At 37.0% G+C, this 23,656-nt stretch overlaps 1 protein-coding gene across 1 annotated transcript in view; it reads right to left on the bottom strand.

Annotated features, from left to right (window-relative positions):
* THOC1 (THO complex subunit 1) overlaps positions 1-15,676 on the bottom strand; it is a 48,465-nt gene extending 32,789 nt beyond the window's left edge. The window contains exons 1-7 of the mRNA XM_037158396.2: positions 15,596-15,676; positions 13,426-13,499; positions 13,272-13,332; positions 11,975-12,041; positions 8,521-8,639; positions 8,038-8,086; positions 7,271-7,366 (exon numbers count right to left, since the gene is read on the bottom strand). Coding sequence (XP_037014291.1) covers positions 7,271-7,366; positions 8,038-8,086; positions 8,521-8,639; positions 11,975-12,041; positions 13,272-13,332; positions 13,426-13,499; positions 15,596-15,649 — 520 coding nt within the window. The 5' untranslated portion in view covers positions 15,650-15,676. The remainder of the gene's footprint in view (positions 1-7,270; positions 7,367-8,037; positions 8,087-8,520; positions 8,640-11,974; positions 12,042-13,271; positions 13,333-13,425; positions 13,500-15,595) is intronic.
* Between the last annotated feature and the right edge of the window lie 7,980 nt (positions 15,677-23,656).

Genomic DNA, 23,656 nt, shown 5'->3' with positions numbered 1-23,656 from the left:
TGATGTAATGAAGCCTCCATAAACGCTCCAAAAGGACAGCTCGCTGCCCTCTTGAAGCTTCCAAGTTTGGGAACCGGAGTGCTTCCATGTGGTACCATGCTGAGCACCAAGCTCAAAGAAGACAGAGCACCTTTACTTGAGACCTCATCCTACGTTATTTCTTTATCTGGTTGTTGATTTATATTCTTTAACATTTTCTGTAATAAACTAGTAATCTAGTAAGTAAATGGGTTTTCCTGAATTCTGTGAGCCATTATAGCAAATTAATTGAACCTAAGGAGCAGGTTGTGGAAAATCTCTCATTTATAGCCAGTTGGTAAGAGGCACAGGTAAAAACCTGGTCTTGCAACTGCTACTCAAGTGGAGGCTGGTCTTGTGGGACTGAGTCCTTTACCTGTGGAACCTGACGCTATCTTTGTGTACATACACAGTGTCAGAACTGAGCTGAATTCAAATGCTTGTTGGTGTGGGGCACCACTGCCCCCCACCCCACCCCAATCCTGGAATTGAGTCCAGGGATCTCATAAGATACAGAAATAGATATAGATGTATATGTATACGTGGGTTTGTATACATACATATCTTTCCTAGCTCTGTCCACTGAGAGGGTCTAGAAGCACTCACATTCCAGGAGCAATGAGCATATTAGCATATTTTGGGTTCTAAGTATCATTCTTAAATGCAAGAATGCAAAATCAGGCCCTTTGGAGAAGTGGGTGATTCCAGAGCTGGGGCCGGGAAAATACAAGATGTGTTCAGACCATCTTTTTATACAAGGGAAACTTGAAAGAATTACCAATAAGCAAAACTAGAACAACTTGAGTAACAAAGGAAATAATGATACTATGGGATTATAATATAGATAATAAAATAAATACGCATGAGTTCATAATGAAATAGATGACTGAATTAATAAGTAAATAAGTGAGAAGACACAACTCTTTCTTACAGAATAAACCCAATTATTAAATGTAGAAGGAATAAAAGAAACAGAAAGTCACTATCAGGACAACCTAATAACAATCGATGTAGGCAAGAACCAGTGATGAATATGTACAACTGAACCGAAGGTCTACCAAAAAAAAAAAAAAAAGGTTATTTGCATAGCTTTAAAGTATCTCCCCTCTAAATATTAATTACAAATGAAAAAAGTGACTTTATAGCAGAGAAATACAGAATCAAGGATAACATTGCTAGTAATAAGACACATAAACATCATGTTGAAATACTACACTAAGAAGGGCACATCACCTCTGTGGTTTTCTTCCCCGAAATCCGTAACCTTAATCTAATTATGGAAAAATATCGGAAACCCTAAACTGAAGGGCATTCTACAAAATAGCAGAGCAGTGGTCTTCAAAAGTGTCAAGGTCATGAAAAACACAAGCAAAGACTGAGCAACTCGCACAGTGGGGAGATTAAAGAAACATGACAAAAATAAAGACAATGTGGGATCCTGGATTAGATCCTTAAAGAGAAAAAAGAGAGTAATGATAAATTGGTAAAATACAAATAAACTCTGTAGTTAACAGTCCAGTGCCAATGTTGATTTGTCAAGTTTCAATAACAGTGCCATTTATGTAAGAAGGTAACATTAGGTGAAGTTGATTCAGGTACTCTATACTATCTTTGCAACTCTTCAAGTTTAACATTATTACAAAACGGAAAGTTTTAAAAAAAGCTAGTATGCTAGATCAAGTAAGGTCGTGAATCAGCCTGGCTGACCATTTGGCTATGACTATTTAAAACAGCTTTTGTCTATCCTTTACTTATTACTTAACATAGCAGATGCCATAATTCTCTTTAAGTCAAAAATTTCAGCCATACTTCACTATATTTAATTGGTAAATTACATGCTAAAATGGCCTTCTGAAGATCTTGGAATATACCCTAGGTGAATCTCAAGTATTTACAAATGTCAAAAAGAAAAAAGAAAAGGTACCGTAAGAAAATATCCTGAAATGTCAACCTAGCTTATGTTAGGGTGGTAGGACTGATTTTGAATAGTGTTTTTTCTTCACTTTCCAATTTTCTGTAAGAATGTTGTATTAGTTTTATAGTTTAAAATCTAAAATATAATTTACTAAGACATATATAGTTTAAAGCAACCTCTAGCAATGTATTGTTAGTCTTTCAAATAGTTAACAGCTATAGTTAACAGTTAAAGAAAAACGGTTTCTCATTATCTTGCTAATTTGGAAATACAATACATTAAAAAAGAGATCTAATTTTTTTAAATAATGAGAGTGGAGGCTGGAGATACCCAGGAAGGACAAAAGAATGACTGGGAATTGAAACCTTGTTCTTATGTCTTCTAAATTCAAGAAAAATAAATCACAAATTAGTATTTACGAGGGGGCATACTTCATTTCACAAAGAAAGCCTTCATTCATCACATATTTAAATAATGACTAGGTATCAGGCACTCTTCTAGGCACAAAGAATACAGAGGTGAACAACACAAATACACTAAAAATGCCAGGTGGTATTAAATGCCAAGAAGAGATCTGTAATCAGGTGGTGATAATGTGTGACTGGAGCGGCAGGTTTAGGTTAGATGCTCAAAGAGAGCCTCTCAGAGGAACTGAAATTTAAACCGAGATTGAGTGAATAAGCAAAAGTCAGTAGTAATGTGACAATAATGAATAAAAGGATGACAGACACAAGGATGACTTAGTCCCAAGTCCCTAAGTTTCAATTAATGTTAATATTCTGAAAGCATAAACAAGGTGAGTTGCCAGTTCAGTAGGGAAAGAATGTTTTTTTCAACAAATGGTGCTGGGACCACTTGGTATCCATATATAGGCTGGGGTAAGCCCTGACAGGGTAGCTCAGTTGGTTAGAGTGTTGTCCCAATATGCCAAGGTTGCAGGTTCAATCTCCTGTCAGGGCACACAGAAGAATCAACCAATGAATGCGTAAATAGGTGGAATAAAAAACAAAAAATGTTTCTCTCTCTCTTACCCTTTCTCTCTCTAAAAATCAATTAAAATTTTTAAAAAGTTTAGTTGTTCATATGGAAAATACAGTAATTTATAAATAACACAAGAACAAAATGAGGAATTAAGCCCCTGCCTCTCCCAAAGCTAATGCAAGGGTTTCGAAGACCAAGAAAGCAGTGCTAAAAGGCATCCACATCCACACAAAAAAGAAGATCCACATGTTACCCACCTTCCAGAGGCCTAAGACACTTTAGCTCTAAAAGCAGCCTAAATATCCTAGGAAGAGCACCCCCATGAGAAGCATGTTGATGACTATGCTATCATCAAGTTCCTCCTGACTACTGAGCCATGAAAAAGACAAGACAACAATACACTTGTGCTCATTGTGGATGTCAAGGCCATCAAGCACCAGATCAAACAGGATTTGAAGTTCTATGACACTGATGTGGCCTGATCAGGCCTGACGGAGAGAAGAAGGCATAGGTTCAACTGGCTCCAGACTATGATGCTTTGGAAATCGATAACAAAATTGGGATCATCTGAGCTGAGTCCAGCTGGCAAATCCTAAATATAAAAATTTTATACTAAAAAATAAGCAGAAAAAAACCTTTGTGTTTCATGTACTCACAACAGTAAACCTACTTTCATTCTACCCCATAAATAGAATGAAACTGGACCCCTACCTGATACCATATGTAAAAATTAAAAATGAATCACAGACCTAAATGTACGAGCTAAAACTTAAAACATGAGTAAATCTTCATGACATTAGGTTAGGCAATGGTTTCTTAGATATGATACCAAGAGCAGAAGCAAAAAACAAGAAAAATAAGAGATAGCAAGCTCTATCAAAATGTAAAACTTTTGTAAAGCAAATGATACTATAGAGAAAATGAAAAGGCATTTCACAGAAGAAAATCCTCGCAAATTGTGTATTTCATACAGATCTTATATCCAGAACATAAAAACAAAACTTGTAGAACTAATTAATAAAAAACATAACCCAATTTTTAAAATGGGCAAAGAATTTGAATAGACATTTATTTAAAGAAGACATACAAATAACCAATAAGCGTATGAAACTCACACTTAAACTCTTTAGTCATTAGGAAAATGCAAATTAAAACCACAATCAGATAGCACTTTATAACCCTCAGGAAGAATACAATAAAAAAGCCAGACAATGATGTTAGTGAGGATGTGGAGAAACTGAAACCCTTGTGCGTTGATGATACAACTATAAAATGACACAGTCTGTTTGGAAAACACTTTGGTTGTTCCTCAAGACTTTTAAGAGTTACTATATGACCTAGAAATTCTATTAGAAAAATATATAAAGGAGATATTAAAACAGAGTTACCATATGACCCAACAATTCGCTTGGAGTATAGTCCCAAGAGAAATGAAAACATATGTCCACACAAAAACCTGCACACAAATGTTTACAGCAGCTTTATTCATAACAGCCAAAAAGTGGAAACAACCCAAATGTATACCAATTGATGAATGGCTAAGTGAAATGTGGTATATCCACAGAGTGAATGTTATTCAGCCATAAAAAAGGAATGCATTAGAGATACATGCTATAAGGCAAATGAACCTTGAAAATATTATACTAAGTTGAAAAAAACCCAGTCACAAAGGGCCACATATTCTATTATTTCACTTTTTAAATGTCCAAAATAGGAAAATCTATGGAGACCGAAAATTAGATTAATGGTTGTTTAAGACTTGGGGAAAGGATATGGGTGGAGGTAACTGGGACTGACAGTTAATGACTACAGGTTCCTTTTAGAAGGAAAATGTTCTAAAATTAGAATCAGTAAAACCACCTTGTGAATATACTAGAAAATAATGAATGGTATACTTTAAATGGTGACTTGTATGGTATGTGAATTCATATCTCTAATAAAGTAGCTCAAAATGTGTTAAAAAAGGTAAGTTTCCAGTAATGGAAGGCTAATTAATTAATTTGTATTAATCCTCCCACTATAAATTACATTAATTCTACAAATATAGATCATAAACCATGTTCGTAGCATTGTTTTGGGCAATAAAACAGAAAAATGATTTTCTTAAAAACAGTGAAGACCTGAAAAAATAGTAAGGAATATTTGGCAAAGATCTAGGAGGAAAGAAAAATAAGCAATGCATCATTTAACCTTCAAAGCCACTTGTCTTGAGGACAACCACCAAACAGGAAGATTCAGTTGCAAAACTGAGCTATCGGCTTCCTTAATCCAGGATATAGAAGTAAATACCTGGGCCCAAGAAAAGTGGGAAATCTAATAAATCCCACCTCAACCATTTTCAAGGATAGGAACTTGTAGGCTACATCATCAGTATGGATAAAACAAACTGCAGTCCACCACCAAGTCTTCTCAATGACCTAGAGAACTGTAGTCCTTGAGCTGGGCTGGGTTAAGGCAATCCTGGACTAGCAGTAGTCACCTTCTAAAGGTGCCTTTATTATAGAAGTAATGAAATCTATATCTGGTGAAGGGTATCTATCCTAAGCCTCAAAATTACTCCATCAAATATCTTCTCAAATATAACATCAAACACTAACCAGACACACAGATGACTTCATGAGTCATCTTGACTTCATGAGTGAGAAACAGTAAAAAGGACACTAGAGGCAGACCAGCAAAGACTTAAAGTACTGGAATAATTAGACACAAAAAATAAAAATAACAATGTTTACCCTGCTTAAAAACTAAAAAATAAATTTGGAAATATTAGCAGGGAAGAAGAAACTAAAAAGTGACAAAGTAGATTTTAAAAACCTTCTAGAAATAAAAACTACAATAACTGAAATTAAGAACTCAGCGGATTATTCATAGATCAAGAGAGAAGTAGTGAACTGGAAAACAGTTTGAAGAAATTATTTAGAATGTGATATACAAAAAAGATGAAAAATATAGAAAGTATAAGAGACACAGGATATAGTGAGAAGGTATAAAGATGTTTACTGGAGCTCCAGAAAGAAAAGAAGAGAGAGAGTCCTATAAAATATTTCAAGAAATCACAGCTAAAATTCTTATAAACTTAATTAAGGATACCAATCCACAGATTCAAGATACCCACAAATCTTAAGCATAACAAATAAAAAGCAATCCATGCTTATATACATGGTACTAAAACTGGAAAAAAAAAAAAGAAAATCCTAAGAGCAAATAAGAAACAAAGTCTAGATTATCTTTAAAAGAGTTAGACTGACATTTGACTTGTCTATAGAAAATGCAGGAGAGGAGAGTAATGATTATTTTTCAGGAAATAAAATCATATATCTAGTGCCAACCTAGGATCTTGTCTTAACTGAAACCATTCAAGAATGAAGATATGAAGATATTCAGACAAAAATATATCTGCACTAAAGAAAAGTGTAAAGGAGAAAATGACTTCAGATAGAAGGTCAGAAGTATAAGTGGTAGTAATACATTGGTAAATCTAAATTAATCCTGACCACATTAAGTAAGCAGCAGGTGGGGAAAAAACAACCCACCTAAATTTAATTTTTAAATTAAAAAACAGTTTAATTTAAAGTCAATGATCGTTTTGCCCTGGCTGGCATGGCTCAGTGGACTGAATGCCAATCTGTGGACCAACGAGGTTTCCAGCCCCATTACCAGTCAGTGCCCAACATCTAGCACAAAACAACCACTGCTAACATATATTATAGGTCTTACCAGATGCAGACTACTGTAAGCTCTTCACATATTCTAATTCACTTAATCCTTACAACATATGAAGTAGGTGGTACATTAGCCTAATATTAAAGAAGACTGAAACAAAGAAATATTAACATCTGTCATATTTAAACAGATTGTGGAGAGCTCTAAAGAACTGGCAATGTTCCATTTCTGGATGTGGATAGTGGTTACATATTATTTGCTTCATAACTATTCTCCATAATTTTAAGCACTTTTCTATATGAGTATCACATTTCACAGTGAAAAAAATGGTAAAAGAAATGAAGGGAGGTACATTTGACTAACAGCAGGATTTAGGGAGAAAACTGACAGAAAAATAGGCATATATTATATAAAATGATATAAAAATGATGGTTCATATCTACATATTTCAGTGTGATTCAACAGCACATTATTATTAAGCTTTGAACTTAAATAATCAATGACTTTATTTAACGGCTAACTATATTATTAGGACCAATATAACTGTTCACAAGTAAAAGAAAATAAAAAGACAATTTTCTATGCTACTTTTTAACCTTTTAGAACCATTTTCTTGTTATCATGACAGATTCTAACCCATTAAAAGCTGGAAAAGATTTTCCTGCAAAGCATTTGATGTAAAAAAAAGCTTACCTGATTTCTCAGATAAAGGAAAAAGCCTGGCTAAGAAGAGCTGAATTCGGCCACAGAAGACTGTATTCTGGGATTTTGATAATCTTCTTAAGAGATCTAAAATATATGGAAATAAAGGTTAAACAGAAAAGATCATTCTTCTTTTACATCATACCAAAGTTACTTCACCAGTTTGTTATGAGTATTTTCCTACAGCAGTAGTCTCAAGATGGGGGGGGGGGGGTAGAAACTACTATGACAAAAAAACCAAACAAACAACCCACTAGAAAACCAGAAATAATTCAATAAAACATGGTTAGCATGGGCAAGAGAAGCTTTACAATTTTTTTTCTGGTTTTCATTTTGTTGCCATACAGAACAGAAACCGTTTAATTTAAAGTCAATGATCGTTTTGCCCTGGCTGGTATGGCTCAGTGGATTGAATGCCAATCTGTGGACCAACGAGGTTTCCAGCCCCATTACCAGTCAGTGCCCATGCCTGGGTTGCAAGCCAGGTCTCCAGTTGGGGGTGTGCGAGAGGCAACCTACAGATGTTTCTCTCACAGATTGATGTCTCTTTCTCCCCCCTGTCCTTCCCCCTCTCTCTAAAAAATAAGTAACATCTCTAAAAAATATACTCAATGATCAGTTTTAATAAATCAGACTTATTTAGAAATGAAGGCACTAATTATTTAAAAACTATTTTTACTTGTGGTTAAGTGAACATGTTTTTCTGGCCACATCTACATTAAAAAAAGAAAACAATCATTTATCAGTGAATTACTTACCATTGCACATACGGAGTAAATAATTTTTCCCAGCAGAATAGAATGTATTCTGAAATTAAGACAAATTTTTATAATAGTTCAGAAGTTGTTGCATACCCTTCAGTAAGTCACAGGTAATTAAATATTAAAGAATACTAATATGCATTAGGAATATACTATGCCACTTTCTCTTTTACCAGGCAAATAACACTTTCAATGAAATAAAAATATTTTCGGATATATAAGATAAAACATGATACTAAGAAACTGTTTCAACATGTAAAAGTGTACATTTTCAAATTAATTACTAAGTGAAATTTTGTACTTCAACTTTTTCTCCATACATGACTTTTCCAAGAGAGCAGAATAAGTAATTCTTTCAAACGGACAAACTTTTTGACAATCAGCAATATTAGAAATACAAGCAAAAAAAAAAAAACTACCCTCACAATTCTGGATCAACAAAAAAATAATGTCGGCAGAAAAAGAATCTAAGGCACTTACTGATTTCCAAGTAGCAACATTTTTTTCCACAAAAGTGAATATTGTGTCACACTGATCCAAAGGAAGACAATCCAAAACATCTCCCAACAATACAAAAGGTGTAGAAGCGGTACAAATACCTTCAAGTGGAGCACAAGCCAATTTAAAAGTTTAAAATACTGTCAAGTAAAACAGCCCATGCAAAATCATTCTGAAGGATATTTTAAAGGCACACTTAATCAAACACAAGGCTTTAATAGACATGAAATGAGAGGAACCTAAAAGTCCCCAAACAGGACATACCTAAGTTTTAGTATGTGCACTCAATAATGATAATTATTCTTGATAACACTTTTAGAGCATTTACTATATGTCAGGCGCACTAAGTGCTTTACATTAACACATTTAACCCTATAAGGTTGACAGTATTATATCCAGTTTATGTAATGGAAGAACTGAGACACAGAGAAGTTAAATAGCTTGCCCAAGATCACAGAGCCAGTAAGTGGTAGAGCTGGGATACGAACCCAGGCAGTCTGGCTCCACAGTCTGTTTTCTTCACCACTAAGCTATTCAAGAGAATATAATGCAGCCAATTAAAAATGATGGTTATGATGACTATAACTTGGAAAATGCTTATTATATAATGTTATATGAGAAAGGCAGGCCTCAAAACTGTGTGTCTATTATGGTTATGACAATAAAATTTTAGAAAGACTACAGAAACTAAAACCATAAATCAAAATGAATGGTAGTTTTCAAAGTAGAGGAATTATGACTAGTACTTTCCCTTTTTCTCATTTGCAACTGTTCTATAATGTTGCTAAATTGTACTTGAGACTTGAAAAGATTACCTTAAAAAAGATAACAAGGAGGTCTGATACTGATTTCAACTATTATTATGCATTTAAGGAGATAGAATAGTAAAAAGTTGTTTATTTCTAAATTCAACATTATTAAAGCAATAAAGATTTTAAGAAAAGGGCATTTAGACTAGTTAAAAAACACATTTATCTCCCTGCTCATTCTTCCTTCTATTTTAAGATAATAATTACTAATACTTGTTAAGTGTTTAAGAAAAAGTAGCCACTTAAGCATGGCATGTAAAAAAACAGAAAAACATCTTTCTCTATATATCTATGTATATCTAGAGAGCACTATATGCCCAAAACATTGCATTAATATTATTACTTTCCCAGAAAAAGGAATTAATATTTTCAGCTCTGCTCTGCACTGGTAAGATCATATCTGGAATGTGATGTGAGGGATACGGCCTAGAACCAGTGGGAGGCATAAAACTATCTCACAGAAATTAAATAGTAAGCTCCATCACTGAGTGTAGAGGCTGAATGATCACCTGCCAGGAGCCTCACAGAAAGAAGGCAGGGAGGATAAGTCATAGATGAGACTGGAACAGGTGACCTCTAAAACCCCGTAACACTTAGATTCTGTGATGATATATGGATGCCCTGTGCATCCAAGAGATTTGAAAGGCATATGCCTTGCCCTTAGTTGCAGTGTAGTTTGGCATTAGTTAAGTCACATTTGACAATTATAGAACTTAAAATTACCTAGATTTCTCTGCCAAAGATTCTCATTCAGTGAAACTATTTAAAAATAGAGATCACAGGTTATTCTAATGGGCGTGATTATATAGTATGATCCCCCAGAACTTTTATAACCTGTGTTCCAGCCTCTGCATAGCCCTCCTTGCTTCATACTAACCTTGGCCACAGATACTCTCTTTTCAGTTCCCAAACACATTGTTATGTTCATGCTTCTCAGCTCCCAAACACCTTGCTCTGTTCACATTTCCATGATTAAAGAGCCTTCCTCCTCTTTATCATGGGGTAAATTCCTACTTAATCTTTTGAAGCATAAAGTACACAACATATCTAAAAAAATCCCTTTTACCTTTGAGCAGTCTACCTCATCTATCAAGCACACTGTACATAAGTTGTAGCACTTATTATATCCTGTTTACCTTTGTAATGTGTACTGTGAGCTTTCTAAGGGTAAACATTTTTACACATTTTAACCAGTAAAGTGTCTTGACACTGAACAGAAGCTCAATAAATATCTGCTGTATGGAATTTAACAAAATAGTTATGGACAATGTGAAAACATGTCACATATGTAAACAATACTATATTCTTTCAAGGAAAAATTTCCCGACAAAATAAAATAAAAAAGCATTTATGTATTTACAGTTTAACTAAAATGTTAAGTCCTCATCTTTCTCAAATAAAGTAAAAGTTGTAATTATAGACTGCGTGTAACTTCAAGTGTTAAAAACATTACTAGTCTACAAGAGTAACAGCGATGTAATCAATGATATGTTAAGCAGATGCTGCAAAATGACAGGAACTAAGTGAGGTACACTCACTCCACTGTAGAACTTACTTAAATATGCTGAATGAATATGCATTTTATATAAAAGTTTAACATGTAAAGTCAGAATTTATGAATTAAGCTGAGTTCACAAAATAGCTTATACTGGAAGACCACTTTTATCTTGTACATTCCAGTTTTTGTAGGAATAAATATCAAAATAATATGTGAATAATGCTTTACAGATTAAAAGGTGCTTTTCACATAAGTATTTCATTTAATCAAATGGGTATTTTAACCAAATTAAAGAAGCGTGCTAATGAGCTATTTCTGCATTGCTTCTTTCTGGAAATATTTAATCGGCTCCTACTATATGTTAGGCACTGTTCACTCACTATGCCTTTTAAAAATCTCTTGAAACTATCCCCCCACCACTGTCTCATTTCAAATGTCCCCTACCTAGTTTTTCCTGCCAGCAGTCTCTCCCATTACAACTATTCTTCCATAGCTCCTCTTTAGCATGGTATACAAAGCCTGTTAAAAATGACACTAATCTATCTCTTCCCATGTCTTTCCTTACCATTTTCCTCCTCTGAGACATTGTTCTTTAGCTATGCTGAATTTGGCCTTTACATATAGCTATTCCCATTTGTTTCTGTCTCACAAATTCATCCTTCACATCCCAGCTTCCTTTCTAAGACCTTCCTGATTCCTTTGGAAACTGAAGTTAAGAGTACTTCAACCACATTGCATTCCCACTTCAACAGCAGTAATACACCTACTAAGACATTTACACGTCTTTTTCCTCCATTAGCCACTAGGCTCCTTATAGGCAAAAAATGTTTTATTGACCAATGAATCTGCAAGACTTACCTTAGTACCAGGCACATAGTAGATGCTCAATAAATGCTTACTGACTAAAAGATACAACTGGAGAACAAAGAAAGTGCAAAATTGTGTGCTATATATTAAAGATGAGAAATAAATGTGAGCTAATTTAACTGGGACAACCTGTTGGCAAAGGGTAGGCAGAACTTGAAAAATGAACAAAATCAAATAGGCAAACAGGTATGAGGAGCATAAATTTTAAGTAAAGCACATCACGTCCAAGATTACTTAAAAAAAATTAACAACCCATACTTACCTTCAGTTACTCCCCCAATAGCAAGAGAAATAATAGCTAAAACGTTTTCACATGATGAATGATTTATCTACCAACAGAGGAGAAAACAATTTAATTTAGTAGCCAGAGTTCAGATGAACTTAACAATAAAGACATACCCTGACATTAAACTGATTATCACAAAAATGGGATAAAGATATTTCTCACAAAATATAAAATTGCTTTTAAGATGAAAATGCAAAAACTGGATAATAATAGTTATTAATTGTAGAAGTATATCAAGTAAATAATAAGCAGGTGATTCACTTAAAATTCAATGGTCTTAGAAAAATAATTACGTTAGCATAATTGAGGCCATAAACTAGTCAAATAGAGAAATACTGAGGCCAAAACTCAATGGACAGGGCAAAGGCAAGGCCAGGGGAATAAAGTGTACTGGTGCTTCAGTATGACTGAGGGAGAGTTTAAGGGAAGTAATGTCTTGGTTCCATAACATCATAAAAGCCAGCATTTATTGAGTGTTCATTAACTGTTGTTTTATACAACAATCTTGAAAGAATGGTTATTTGTCTTCTTACCAATGAAACTGAGGCCCAGAAAAGCAAAGTAACTTGTCTGATGCCTCACAACGGGTTAAGTGAGTAGGTGTGAACAAAAGGGAAAAAATGAATTTTGATGCAGAACTGCCCAAAAGAAGGTGGCACTGCATTATCACCAAAGACATAAGATCTATGTCGTTGGGACCCAACCTTCACTTAACCAAGAATAAACTGTCGAAACTTTTTCCTTTCCTTCGAGTGCCCCACTAATGTTAAATAAATTCAGATTTCTCACATTTAGAGTGTGAGAAGTTACTCTCACATTAAATTTGCCTACTGAAGTTAAACGGCACTATTTTTTTATGTTGATGAGAAGGCTATTGTAAGAAAGTGACAGTATGGAACCCCAGTTCCCATGCTGCACATTCTCAGACTGGACTTTTCGTGCTACTGCAGGATGTGTTGCATTGTTCGTACAGCAATACCAGAGGACCTACATCAAGCTCTAGCTCTTGCTCAGGAAGACCTTGTATCAACTTTTCTCATACTATCCATTTGGAGAGAGGTCTCTTCATTTATCAAACCAAACACTTAAGTTGCACCTGTGCTGTCAAAATCCTTAATCATTACGTAACTTCTACACTATGATCAAGTCAGCTTTCACAAAGCAGCAAGCTCATGCTAGAAAAAGTAATCATATTTAAACATTCATTTTTAAGAATAAAAGTAATTAAAAAGTAACCATTTCTTAATTTACCAATAAATAAAAGTATACTTACGATTTCTTCTTCTAGAACACCTCTGAAAGCTTGGTCAAGGGTACATTTTTTTTCATTTTCACTATTAAAAACAAAAGACAACTGCATTTTTTAAACAGCTCAGGGTAAGTATGAAGATGCAGGCAAGCATATTTCAGGAATATCAATGCCTTACCTGCCAGGTAACTGGCTGAAGGTATTCAACAATGGCTTGATATTTTTGTTGTTTAGGGCCTCTCTGGTAGACTTCTAGAAAAATAAAAATAGAATATAAGTGGAAATATTTTTTTTTATTATTTACTAAAAAACATGTTATTCATTAATAGTATGTCTAACTAAAAAATGTTTGCAACTGGGAAAAATTTCCTATCAGTCACTCTATCAGTAATTCTTACTCAAATATCACTTACTGATACAGCCGCATCACTTTAAGCCTGGAAAGAGCTTTCTAGCCTGACCTTTGTATTCATGTGTTTCCCTCCTACCATCTCTTTAACCACTGCATCAGTAAGAATCTACTGCTTAAAAAAAAGTCTCCAATAACTCCTTATTTACAGATTTTGGTTTTGAAGTTTTGTCTCCTTGCAAGGTCCCTGATAATATTATCCCACTCAACCTATCCAATCTTACTTTCCACTCCCCCTAACACATACTCTGCACTAAGGTCTGCACTAGTCATTTTCCCCCCATAATGTTCTATCAAGCTCACTCTAGTGTATTCACACATTCATGATATTCTTCCCACCTGTTCATACAAATTCTATCCATTCTTCAGGACCCAACTGAAGTCCTACCTCCTCTAGGTAGTGCTCAGCACAGTCCCTCACACATAGTACACACTGAATAAATACCTGCTGATCGTCTGAAAGTAGTCATAATTGAAAGAAACATATTGCAAAGTCATTCGTCCTGTGAAAATTCATATATACTTAAAGTGTCACTTTAGTACCTCACAGGAGTTAGAATGTACTGGAAAATACATTCCTGACTCTGCCAAGAATAGGCTCTCTCATCTTGGCCAAATCCCTTAAGGCTTCATTTTCCTCATCAGTTAAATAAGAGGGTTGCCGTTTATCCTTACTACCTGCAGCAGCAGTGGTATCACCTGTGAACTTGTTAGAAAGGCAAAAACTCATGCCTCACTCCAAATCTACTAAATCAGGATTTACGTTTAACAACATCTCCAGGCGATGCCACCACAAACTGAAGCTGGAGAAGCACTATACTAGATGATCTCCAATTAAATGGTCCTTTCCAAAGATAATATAATCTTGGATATTCCTATTACTCTTAGCAGAATCTTAAATCACCAGATAATTAGATTACAGCAAAATGCACAGAAAGAAAATAATTCTGATGGCATAAACAAGATATAATCTGGTAAAAACAAACAGACCCAATACTGTATGTTAAAAAAAACCACATACAAGAAAAAGTTCTTACCAAAAAGAATCAATTTTCTTTCACAGAATTTTCACGCTGACATTCCTATAAATAACTACATTGGCACAGTTAAATATCTAGGTAGCTGAATCATTACTTTAAAAATTGGCGTAAATGGTAAAGAAAAATACAGTAAATCAGGGTTCTTCATGCTGAGTATGTATGAACAACATAAGAATAATGGGTTTGAAGTAAAAAAAAAACACTTTAGTAAATCACACCTATTTTGGAGCTACTGTCTCAGTTTCTATCTCATGTACAAGGGATAATAAAACTCAGCCTACTTAACACTGCTAAGAGTTATATAAGCTAACATGAAGACACTCTGTGCAAGGTGTTTCTCAAACGATAAAACTACTCTTCCCTAATGAGTAAGAATAGATGACATCTGGCAAGCCTTCCCAAGCTAATCTGTTTGCCTTTCCTACTTAACATCTTTTAATCCACCTCTTAGGAGTGAGATACGGAGGGTTAAAGGTGTGGTCAAGAGCGGCGAAACCACCACCGGGCATTCAGGAGGCGGGGCAAGAGCCAGTTGTCTGCCTAAAACCACTCCGGCCCTCCCGTCGGCAGCTTCCTCCGTTTCTGGAAACACCTGTCCCACTAAGCGCGCAACGCAGGGAAGCTGGACCATACAAGTGAGTCCCTCACGCCGGGTGCCCAGGACGCGGGGTCCTGAATCCCGCCGGTGGGACGGCGGAGGCGGACAGCAGAGGGCACGCGGAAGAGGCAGGTAAATCGCCTTTCCCACCTCCCAGCCCTCGACGGGGTCAGAAGCCAACGCTGAGGCGTACACACCTCTGTGTCCTCTTTACCCCAAGATAAAATTCCAGTAATTTCTGGGCGATGAGGGCAAAAAAGTAGCGCCGAGTCAGGCGTGCACCCTCCCGCCTTCCGCTCACCGTAAACCGCGACCGCGCTTCGGGTAAACTGAAGAGCGGCGGCGTCGGAGACATCTTCTCGGCTGCGCGTGCCCGCCACCACGCAGCGCAGATGGATGACGTCAAGCCGGAAGCAACGAGATAACCGGCTCAGTACGAGGCTAGAGTGGCCTGTGAGCCACGGGGCGGGGCGGCTGACAATTGGGAGCTTCAGCAGTGACCGTTTTTCAGGTGGGCGTTAGAAGCCCGAATCAGCCACACAATGACAATTCCGGGTTCGTGGGTAACTTGGGGTGACGACCTGTGGGCGGCCGCGCCCTGTAACCTGTGCACTGCCGAGCCGAGCGTAGGCGAGACGCGCAGCGGTGGTTTTCCGGGTTTGGGAAAGTCGGGCTAGTTACGGCTTAATAGGCTGCTTGGAAAGGTAACCGCAGTTGGAGAATCCGAGGCAGGTGGGTTATCTGGGAAAGCTCCAGGCTGGGGAAGTGGTGGCCGTGGCCGTGGGCTGCTGGACCGCAGTCATTTTCCCCAAAGGAGTAGTGTCAGCTTCGGATTTACACATCAGCCCTGTAATTCATGGGCCCTGTAGTTAGCTCATTAGAAGTTTACTCTTCTGTGAGATAGAAATAATACTTATGCCACAGGACTCATGAAAAGCGCTAATAAAATAATGAATGCAAGTGTGGCTGGTATGGCAGTTTAAGGATTATTAATATTTTGGGGTCAATTAACTTTGCTAGCATATACGGGTCTTTACAGAAAGAGAAAGACCGAGGAGGAATGCAGTTTTCTGCACTGACAGGGGAATTGGTGGCTCCATATCCAGGGTAGAGGCACCTCTTGCAAAACCCTGCTTTCTCATCATTTTTCCTCCCTTGTCTCCTCTCATCGGAGAGACTTGGCGAATGAGAAGCCAATAGTAACTTTCTTAGTTGAGATTATGCTGTAGGGAAAGAACTTTCATATTGACCCAACCATAAGAGTTTTCTGCTCGTTCTTTCTCTTCCATGTGTACCTAAAAGAAGAAAGCTAGGTGTGCTTTACCTAAGCTTCATTAGCATGCAACAAAAATACAGGAAGACAACAAAAAAGATAACTGTGTATAGCGTTGCCTGTAAGGGGGAGCTGTGAACGATGATGGCTACCTGGAGCATTGCAGACTTTTTTAGGATCAGAACCATTCAGGTTTGATTGTGTATATCTCAAAATTAGCAAACAAACTGGTACTAACTAATTTAATAGGTATCTGCTTATGTAGGGTTATTATCGTATTACAAATGAATATTAACTACTTAGAGCACAACTAAGACCTGGGAGAGAGAAAAAAAAATTTTTTTGCAAAAATTTGAACATAAAAGTTGGAGTTTATTGACTCATCTCTCAAAGCCCAGTCACTTAGAATTCTATTCAGCAAACAATTGTTTGCACACAATGGACAATATGTATTAAAGGAATAAGAAGTATATGAACAAGATGATAAAACTTAATTCCTGTTTTGAGGAGCTCTTAGTTTGGTTGACATAAAAAACACAAATCATTATAGTTTGTATATAATTTCTATCATAAATGATTAAGATAATAGCTGCTGTAAGACATCAAAGGAGAGAGAAATTAACATAGGAGGTGGTCAGGAAGCCTTCATGGAGAAGATACAATATGAGCTGGACCAAGAAGGATTCCAATAGAGATAGGTAGGACTGGGAAGGGGTGAATAGGAAGGACATTCCCAATGGAGAGAATAGTGTGAGCAGAGGTGTGGAAGGGAGAAAGCATAGTGAAAGATAGCTGTTTACTTTAATATTGGGTTCTAAAGAAACAGAGGGATTAAAAGTCAGGTTGGAACCAGATCGTACTAGTGTTTGAAGCCAAAGAATATTATGGTTTTAAAAATGGCTTTTATGGTTCCTACCGAGTTATAGCTGATGGTACATTTGGGGGGAAGTAGAGAAATGAACTATTTTGCTGCTAAGTGAAGAAACAGGAAAAAAGCAATCAAGGGATAATGAGCTGTTACTGTTTAGTGGGTACAGATTTTGGCTTGGGATGAAAGAGTTCTGGAGTTGTCTAGTGATGATGGTTGCATAACAATGTGAATGTATTTGAAAGCCACTGAATTGTACACTTAAAATGGTTAAAAATGATTAAAATGCTAAATTTTATGTATGTTTTACTAAAGTAAAAGAACAACAACAAGAAAAATCTGATCTAGACATCTTCAAAAGGGCAAAGATAGTGCAGATATCAGTGTGATTCGAGACCTTAAGATTTTATTTTAAAAAGCCAGGAAGTACAAGGTAATGTATTTTAAATAGACATCCATCAAGAATCATTACAGTAAAAATATTTTAGCATTTAGATCACTTTTAATAAATGCTTTATAGTTCCCACAGCACTTAACATATAATACCTCATTTCATCCTGTGATATTTTGAGGTGGGTAATCCAACTGTTAGGCCCATTATACACTTGAGGATGCAGACTCAAGGAGATGGGGCTCTTGATACAGGTAAATGACCAAATGAGACTACCTGTGGGTTTTGATTCCAAATTTCATGCTCCTTATACTATGTTATACTGTTGTATAATGTTTAAGTTTTAGTGAGAACCTTTTATGAGCTAGATACTTTTCTTGTACTACTTTTATTCCTTATAACAACATTGTACATAGTTATATATCAGTGAAGAAACAGACTTCTCTTTGCTAGGTCACATGGCTAGAGAAAGCTAATTTGGGATTTGAGCCTGGCTTTAATCCCAAAGCCTGTATTTGGTCTTAACTGTTGGATCTTTACTAACTCATTGGCCTAGTTAATGTCTTGTAAATTATTTTCTCACAGGTGGATAAGGTTAAGGATCATATTGTCAATATGATCCTTAACTCAATAACACACTGAGTTTTTTGAAAGTATGTAATAATAACAGTCAAAGGGCAGACATCCAATAGCAAGTAATCTCTTCACTTATATTTATTGTGCACTTGTTTTTCCTCCTATGCTAGTGAAGGTAAGGCGGACAAGGCACTGTCTCTCTGTTAGGAAACACTCTCCTTGGGAAATGCTAGGCTCCTGGTTTAGATCAGTTCCAAGCATTTGCATCTTTATTCCTTCTCTTTTTCTTGGTGGGATCCTAGTTGGATTCAAGTTACCATTGGAGTGGTGATGTCTAGCAGATGTGGACTATGGGGCAGTTTAGTCTGATTTTGTTCTAGTCTTTATCCTCTAGCCTAGGCTAAAAGAAACTTTTTGTTCCAAGCTTACCAGTCAACATTAGGATATTGGGTTGCAGCTTTCGCTGGTTCAGGTTCTGGGCCTTTGTCACCTTTTCCTTTCTCTAACTCTCTGTAATTTGAATGGATTGAAGGAATTACATTGACAAGGAACTGATGTTTGAGAGTAAAAGATGAGCAAAAAGAATGAGACTCTTTCATAGGGAAAGGAATGGAACTTGGGTGAATAATAACGGGAAAGGAATGACATTTTGTGAGTATTTTTTTTTGAAAAGTAGGAATTATGTGAAAACTGTAGGTGCTCTATTTTTATAGAGTGGTGGCATTTTTCAAGCACTGTATATTAATATTGTATTCATTCAATACATATTTATTGAGGACCTATTATCTGCCAGTCATAGGTACGATAGGATCATATACACTGTATTATTATTTTATAAAATTCTAAGTATTGTATATATCGTTATCTAGTATATATAGTAAAATCCTGTCTGGTGAGCTTGGTTGGAAAACATAGGTAAGCATGATTCAAGGTGAGAAATAAAATAGTGGATGACTTCTTGCCCTGAAAAGTGTAGCTTCCCTGTAGGATTAGACAAGAGATTTTGTCTGAAATTATACCATTGTTTGGCTTGTTCTCACTTCCCATCCTGTTTCTCTCTACCCCTTACTGGTTTCTTTTGAGATCACCTTAATAAATCATTTGCTCACAAATTCTCACCTCAAGGTTTCTTTCTGGAGATCCTGATTGTGTTAGTTTGGATATACCGAGAAGCAGACACCAACTGTTAGGGTTCGATGTGCAAGAGATCTATTATGGAGAGAGCAGGGGTAGGCAGGGAGAGCTTACAGACCACAGTGCCAGAAAGGATGGTTAGGTAGAAAGTTCAAGTGAAACCCAGCACCAACAAAGTTTGGCTTTGCCTGTGGACAGTCCTCAAATAAATCTAGCTGGGAGAATAATAGAGTTTGCCAGAACGGGTCTACTATCTCTGCCACGTTCAGACATTGACTGGAAGCCGCCTTAGAAAGCCTGGCTTTGTGCAAATGTGATTGATCCAGAGGCCATACCTCTGCTGTCAGTCAGTTGTGCTGCCCACAGCAAAAAGATCTAAGTGGAGCATTTTCATGGCCACCGCACTGTCCTATGGTATTGCTGTTCACTCATTTTCAGGAAATATTTTCTTGATTTGTTTATTTTCAATAAATATATATAAACCTGGCACTGTGAACAAAACAGAATAGTTACTACTCTCACACAACTTTTATTCTGTGGGAGAGCATATCTTTTTAAAGTAGATAAAAACAAAAGAATTTTATGTGATCAATGCTATGATTGAAATAATAACTAACCTCTATCGAATGTTGTGTGTTTGGATTCTAAGTGCTTTACGTGTATGAACTCTAGTCTTCCCAGCAACCTTACAAGGTAGGTACTTTTCATTCCCAGTTTTCAGAAGAGCCTGAGGTGAACAGTGCTTAAGTAACTAAGCTCCAAGGTCATTCAAAATCAAAGAAGTAAGAGACTATGGTAGAGAATACTTAGGCAGTATTTATTTTTTTATTCCAATTACAATTGACATTCAACACCATATTAGTTTAAGGTGTACTGCACAATGGTTAGACATTCGTATAATTTGCAAAGTAATCCAACAACCACAGCTCTCACCTGTCACCACACATACTTATTACAACACTATTAACCATATTCCCTATGCTGTGGTTTACATCCTTGTAAATACTTCATAACTGCCGATTTGCACTTTCTAATCCCTCCATCTTTTTCACCCAGTCCTCCAACCCTCCTTCCACACAGCAACCATCAGTCTGTTCTCTGCATCCACAGTTCCTCTCTGGTAGCAAAGATCTCTGAGGAAGTGCTATTTTAAAACAAAATAATTTATTGATTTGTATGTGTGTGTGTGAGAGAGAAAGACCAATTTGTTGTTCCTCTAATAATATTTATGCATTCATTGGTTGATCCTTGTGTCTGCCCTGACCAGGTATCAAACTAGCAACCTTAGTGTATCAGGACAATGCTCTCTCTAACCAACTGAGCTACTTAGCCAGGGTCAGGAAGTGCTATTTAAGGTAAAATTTAAAGGATGGGAAGGGAATTAGTTACATGTTTATGAGGGTGAGATTTGACAGGGGAAGGCAAGAAAGAACATTTCAGGTAGGAGGAACGGCATGTGCAATGGCTTATGTTAGGGAAAAAGGTTAACACATTTGAGAACTGAAAGAAGGCCATAGTGAGAAAGATGGGGAGCAGTGGAAAAAGAGGTTGTAGAAAAGAACAGGGCCACATTCTTCAGGACTTTGCAATTCTCTAGAGTTTCATTCTCTTCTGCACACTACAGTCTTCTGGAATCTCGTGGAACACAAAGTTTGTTTTTAAAAGTTTTCTACTTTTTGCATAAACTGTTTTAGAGGAGAGACTTTTGCTTTCATTGGTCACCTTGCTTCCACTCTGGAGCATCTGATTTTCTTCATATGACTGGTGATTTTTCATTATGTGTTCATATTTATAAATAAAGGTTAAGATTGTTCAGTCCTAATAGTTATTGCAGGGGATACTTAGCACATTTCCTATTCCTCACTCACCATTCCCACCCCCTTTCATCCTGTTCTTGTAATACACAAAACAGTTGCGGCCATATGACCAGACCTGGCCAACAGTAAGTCTCTGACTTTTTTTCTGCAGCTGGAAAATATGGCTGCTGTACTTGTCAGAATTCGTTTTTATAAACAGGAGAAACCTACTTTGGTTAGTGTTTTGAAATGTAAGTTATTGGGAGGATATCAGGAAATTCATGCAACCAAGTGGAAGGCTGGAGATAAAGCTTGAGCTAAATGAAGCATGACATAGTTTCACCCTTAAGATATCCCCACTGACACCATCTTTAATGGTTTGGCTCTACTCCTGGATTCTGTGGCCCCAAGGCACTTGCCACCACGTCCCTGAACATGCACCACCACAACATGCTGCTGCAGCTGTCCTGCCCCATTTCCAGCTTTCAGACCTGTGCACTTTTTCCTCTAGATTCAAGGTCTTGACTGGGAGTATCTGAGTGGCTACACTCAGGTCTTGTGTTTGTGCCCTGGCTTACAGAGAACAGGGAAAGTTATGCCCATCCTTCCTCTTTCAGCTTCTGTGGTGAGCTGCAGAGCCCTGTTTTGGGAGTTCCCTCCTACTGAAGAGGGTATTTGGATGCTGAGCAGCCAATAGGATAGTATCCATTGGTTCTGTACAATTTTCTGTTACTTCAGGAGCTGTGGAGAAAGTTGAGCTAGCGATGCCATCTTCCATATTACTCGGAGAACGCCAATCTATACAAAGAGAAAATGAGGCCAACCCACAGAAACAGCTGAAAAAATGGGCTAAAGGAAAAGAAAAGAGAGTAACAGAAAGATGTTTGGTGGGGAGGAGAGATGTGGGGAGAGAGATGGGAAAGTGGTGGGAAGGGAGATTAATTGCAATTTTTTTTGAGGTTGGCTTTCTCATGTCAGATGACAGCTCTATTACGCTCTAAGTTACATGAACTATTAAATCCCTTTTATTGTAGCTTAATACTATTTGGTGTTGGATTTAATTCATTTGCTGTCAAAGTGCCCCAATTAATGCAGGAGTTGAGGTGGGTTTCATCTACAATTTTGTGAATTATTTAGTTTCCTTTTCACTTTTCAATGTCAGAAAGAGGAGGCTACTCCTACGAAGTTCTGAATGGAGTGGGTTGACTTCAAATGATCTATTGTGCTGGAGATTATGGTCCCTCAGGGGTGTCCTCCCTTTTTGCATTTCTCTGGCACACTAGAAGAGTTGTCTTGGGCCACATGTTAAATACATGGCAACACATACTTACAAAAAAATCTCATGAAGTTTTAAGTAAATTTACGATCTTGTGTTGGGCTGCATTCACAGCCATCCTGGGCTGCACGTGGCCCGCAGGCTGCAGGCTGGACACCCCCAGAGCGGTTTTGCATACCTCTACTGCTTCCTATGAGCCAGGTGAAATCTAGTTGGATTTTACCTCTGAGTAGTGGTGGACCTTTCTTTGCATGCACAGGAAAGTAGCAGGCATGCCTCCTCTTAGGTGAGGGGTGAATTTAGTGGCTGTAGACATTATTATGAGCCTATCATATATGACTGGAGGTGATTTGGTAAATATGATTTGCTGTAGTAATGATGACTCTAAGATCTCAAATGTTAACAATCTTGGGAAATTTTAGAGATGGATGGAAGAGGAGTGTTTTACTCTGGGTCACCTCCCAAAATAGAGTCAAAGTCTTGTGTCCAGGTAATTTAGTTGAGAAGTGATCCAAAGAAACAGTGGAACTAGGGAAAGAGAAACAGGGGAGGAAAAGCCATTGCAGAAGTACATCATGGTATTGGTCACTGATGTAGTTTGATTAGAACTCAATTTCACTGGAATCTTTTGAGAAGATATATTTGCTTGTTCAAAAAAAGGAGGAAAGCATTTATCCATTGATACCCAGTCCTCCATCAAAGGCTGACTTAGGGAACATGGCTGGTGCACATGCATTAATACATAGAGGGCTCCCACAGCGGTTCTTTGCCACCATACAATATTAGAGACACTCTGGGGCAAAAAAACATGCATGTATGATGCAGCTGAAGTGAAGCACTTTCAGTTTCACCTGTGTGGACCTGGCTGTCATAGCAGTGGCTAAGTAAAAGTGGGTCCAAAGAATGGGAAGCTCTTAAATTTTTTATTTATTGGTTGATTTTAGGGGAGAGAGAGTGAAACATTGACTTATTGTTCCACTTATTTATATATTCATTGGTTGATTCTTGTATGTGCCCTGACCAAGGATTGAACCCACAACCTTGGTGT

The sequence above is a fragment of the Artibeus jamaicensis genome, unplaced genomic scaffold (genome assembly GCF_021234435.1).
Source record: "Artibeus jamaicensis isolate MK-2021 breed Jamaican fruit bat unplaced genomic scaffold, CSHL_Jam_final contig_354, whole genome shotgun sequence".
Taxonomy (NCBI): Eukaryota; Metazoa; Chordata; class Mammalia; order Chiroptera; family Phyllostomidae; genus Artibeus; species Artibeus jamaicensis.
This window is presented reverse-complemented; position numbering and strand designations above follow the sequence as displayed.